The sequence below is a fragment of the Microtus ochrogaster genome, chromosome 10 (assembly GCF_000317375.1).
Source record: "Microtus ochrogaster isolate Prairie Vole_2 chromosome 10, MicOch1.0, whole genome shotgun sequence".
Lineage (NCBI taxonomy): Eukaryota > Metazoa > Chordata > Mammalia > Rodentia > Cricetidae > Microtus > Microtus ochrogaster.
This window is the reverse complement of record NC_022016.1, coordinates 64,303,826-64,306,172: the sequence shown is the minus strand read 5'-3', so window position 1 is coordinate 64,306,172 and position 2,347 is coordinate 64,303,826. Positions and strand designations below refer to the sequence as shown.

The window sequence follows — 2,347 nt, the reverse complement described above, 5'->3', positions numbered from 1 at the left end:
GACCAACAGCATCCTCTTCATTGTGTTCCTTCTCATCTACCTGAGCTCAGTCCTGGGCAATGGGCTCATCATCCTGCTGATCTGCCTGGACTCACATCTGCACACTCCCATGTACTTCTTCCTCTGTATTCTCTCTCTGTTGGATATGGCCTATGTAACCACCACCATGCCCCAGATGTTGGTGCATCTTCTTGCTCACTCTAAGACCATCTCCTTTGCTGGCTGCTGGATGCAGATGTATGTGTTTGGTGCCTTGGGTATAACTGAGTGCACCTTCTTTGTTGTCATGGCTTATGACAGATATGTGGCCATTTGCTACCCACTGCATTATACTGTCATCCTCAACTGGGGACTTTGCATACGACTGGCAACTGGATCTTTGGTCTGTGGTTTCCTCTCTGCTTTGTTACATACATTCTTCACCATGAGTCTGCCATATTGTGGACCCAACAAAGTCAACCACTATTTCTGTGAAGGCCCTGCAGTGCTTAGCCTGGCTTGCATGGATACTCACCTCATTGAGATGGTCGACCAGGTCTTGAGTGTTTTTATGCTTCTTATTCCAATTTCCCTTATTGTGACCTCTTACATTCATATTGCCATGGCTGTTCTCACGATCAAGTCTAGCCAAGCCCGCTGCAAGGCTTTCTCTACCTGTGCCTCCCACCTGACTGTGGTCTCATTCTTCTATGGTCCAGGCACTTACATCTACCTGAGGCCCAACTCCAGCTATTCCCCCGAGCGAGACAAGCAGATTTCACTCTTTTACAATGCCTTTAGTGCCTTGCTAAACCCAATGGTCTACAGTCTGAGGAACAGGGACATAAAGAGGGCATTTCTCAAGGTGATGGCACATGGTAGGGTGGACTATTGAACCAGGATCCAGGAGACGCTGGAGTGGATTATCCACTTTTTGGTAAAGGGACAGAATCTTAATTTTATTTAGCTGTCTTGTGTATTTGACAAACATAGTACTTGGTAACTGGTACAAAGCACTATGAAACCAGGGTGACTATCTTGATTTACAGGCTACACAAATATATAATTCCTAACATGTCAGTAATCTTACTGGGTTATAAGTGTAAATAATCATTTGTTGTTCATGCTTGTAGCTGTGGGTTGGGAGTGACATTCTTTTCTCTCACATTCATCCTGAAGGAGGAACCTTATATCTAACATGTCATCCTAGAACAGAAGGAAAGGAACATTGGGCAAACTCACTATGACTGAGCTTCTCAAGAATGACCTGTGTCTCTTTCTACACATTCTCTCAACCAAAAAGTAGTATGGTTCAGCCTGACATCCGGAGGTGGGAAGTTTTGTTTTGTCTAGAGAGAAGCAGTACATTCTGTGTCCATGGTTTGATGTGTTAGTTTCTTTACTTAGGAATCAGCAAGTCATGTGCATTATGTTCCCATAACACAACAGCATACCTATAAACCAATACAAGTATGCTAACTGTGGATAGCACAGTAGAGACAGCAGAATGCTAAGTAGCACAGCATGTGTTGTTAGGACAGAGGTAAGCTGATAAGAGTGTGGAAAAGAGGTAATACAGCTCAGAGAATGAACTTCATTTGTAAATTCAGTGTGGTCTATAGAGAAACCAGATATTGCCTCTTCTGTCAAAAGTGACAATGCTGGCATTGAAGGAGCTGGGGTCTCATTAGAGCCTCCCCAACTTTTCTTCTCACAGGCAGCCACCAAGGGCATGTCCAGCTGTTGACTGCTGACTGCTGGCTTTCTTTCCACCCTTGTATGGGACTAGATTGCCTATTATCTTCAAAGTACCTCTTAACTGACCAATCAGCAGGTTCCTCTATGATTCAGTGACTGAATTATTCTTTCTTAAGGAGGCCTCAGATTTTCCAGTTCTATTCTGTGGTCAGGTATTTCTAGATAATGGGTACCCTTCATTCATAGTTAATATTCCTTACTATTGTTTACTGTAACATGAAGGCCTGCTTGTTGGGTTTCTGTTCTGCCCAGTTCCTTCAGCTGGTAAGTCCCAAAGTAAATCATACAGAATGTCTACATTAATGATAAGCTGATTTGCCCATTAGCTCAGGCTTCTTATTAACTCTTATAATTTATATTAACCCATTATTCTTATCTATGTTAGCCACATGGCTTGGTACCTTTTTCAGTGGGGCAGGTCACATCCTGCTTCTTCAGTGTCCGGACAGGACTGAGGAGAAAGCTTCCTTCTTCCCAGAATACTCCTGTTCTCATTGCTCTGCCTCTACTTCCTGTCTTGTTGTCCCACCTATATCTCCTGCCTGGCTACTGGCCAATCAGCATTTATTTAAAACATAATTGACAGAATACAGAATTGTCCTGCACCATT

At 43.4% G+C, this 2,347-nt stretch overlaps 1 protein-coding gene across 1 annotated transcript in view; it reads left to right on the top strand.

The window, feature by feature from the left end:
* Positions 1–874, top strand: part of LOC101983610 (olfactory receptor 2D3-like) — a 1,830-nt gene extending 956 nt beyond the window's left edge. The window contains exon 2 of the mRNA XM_005353434.2: positions 10–874. Within this exon, the coding sequence (XP_005353491.2) occupies positions 10–874 (865 nt within the window). The remainder of the gene's footprint in view (positions 1–9) is intronic.
* The last annotated feature ends 1,473 nt before the right edge of the window (positions 875–2,347 follow it).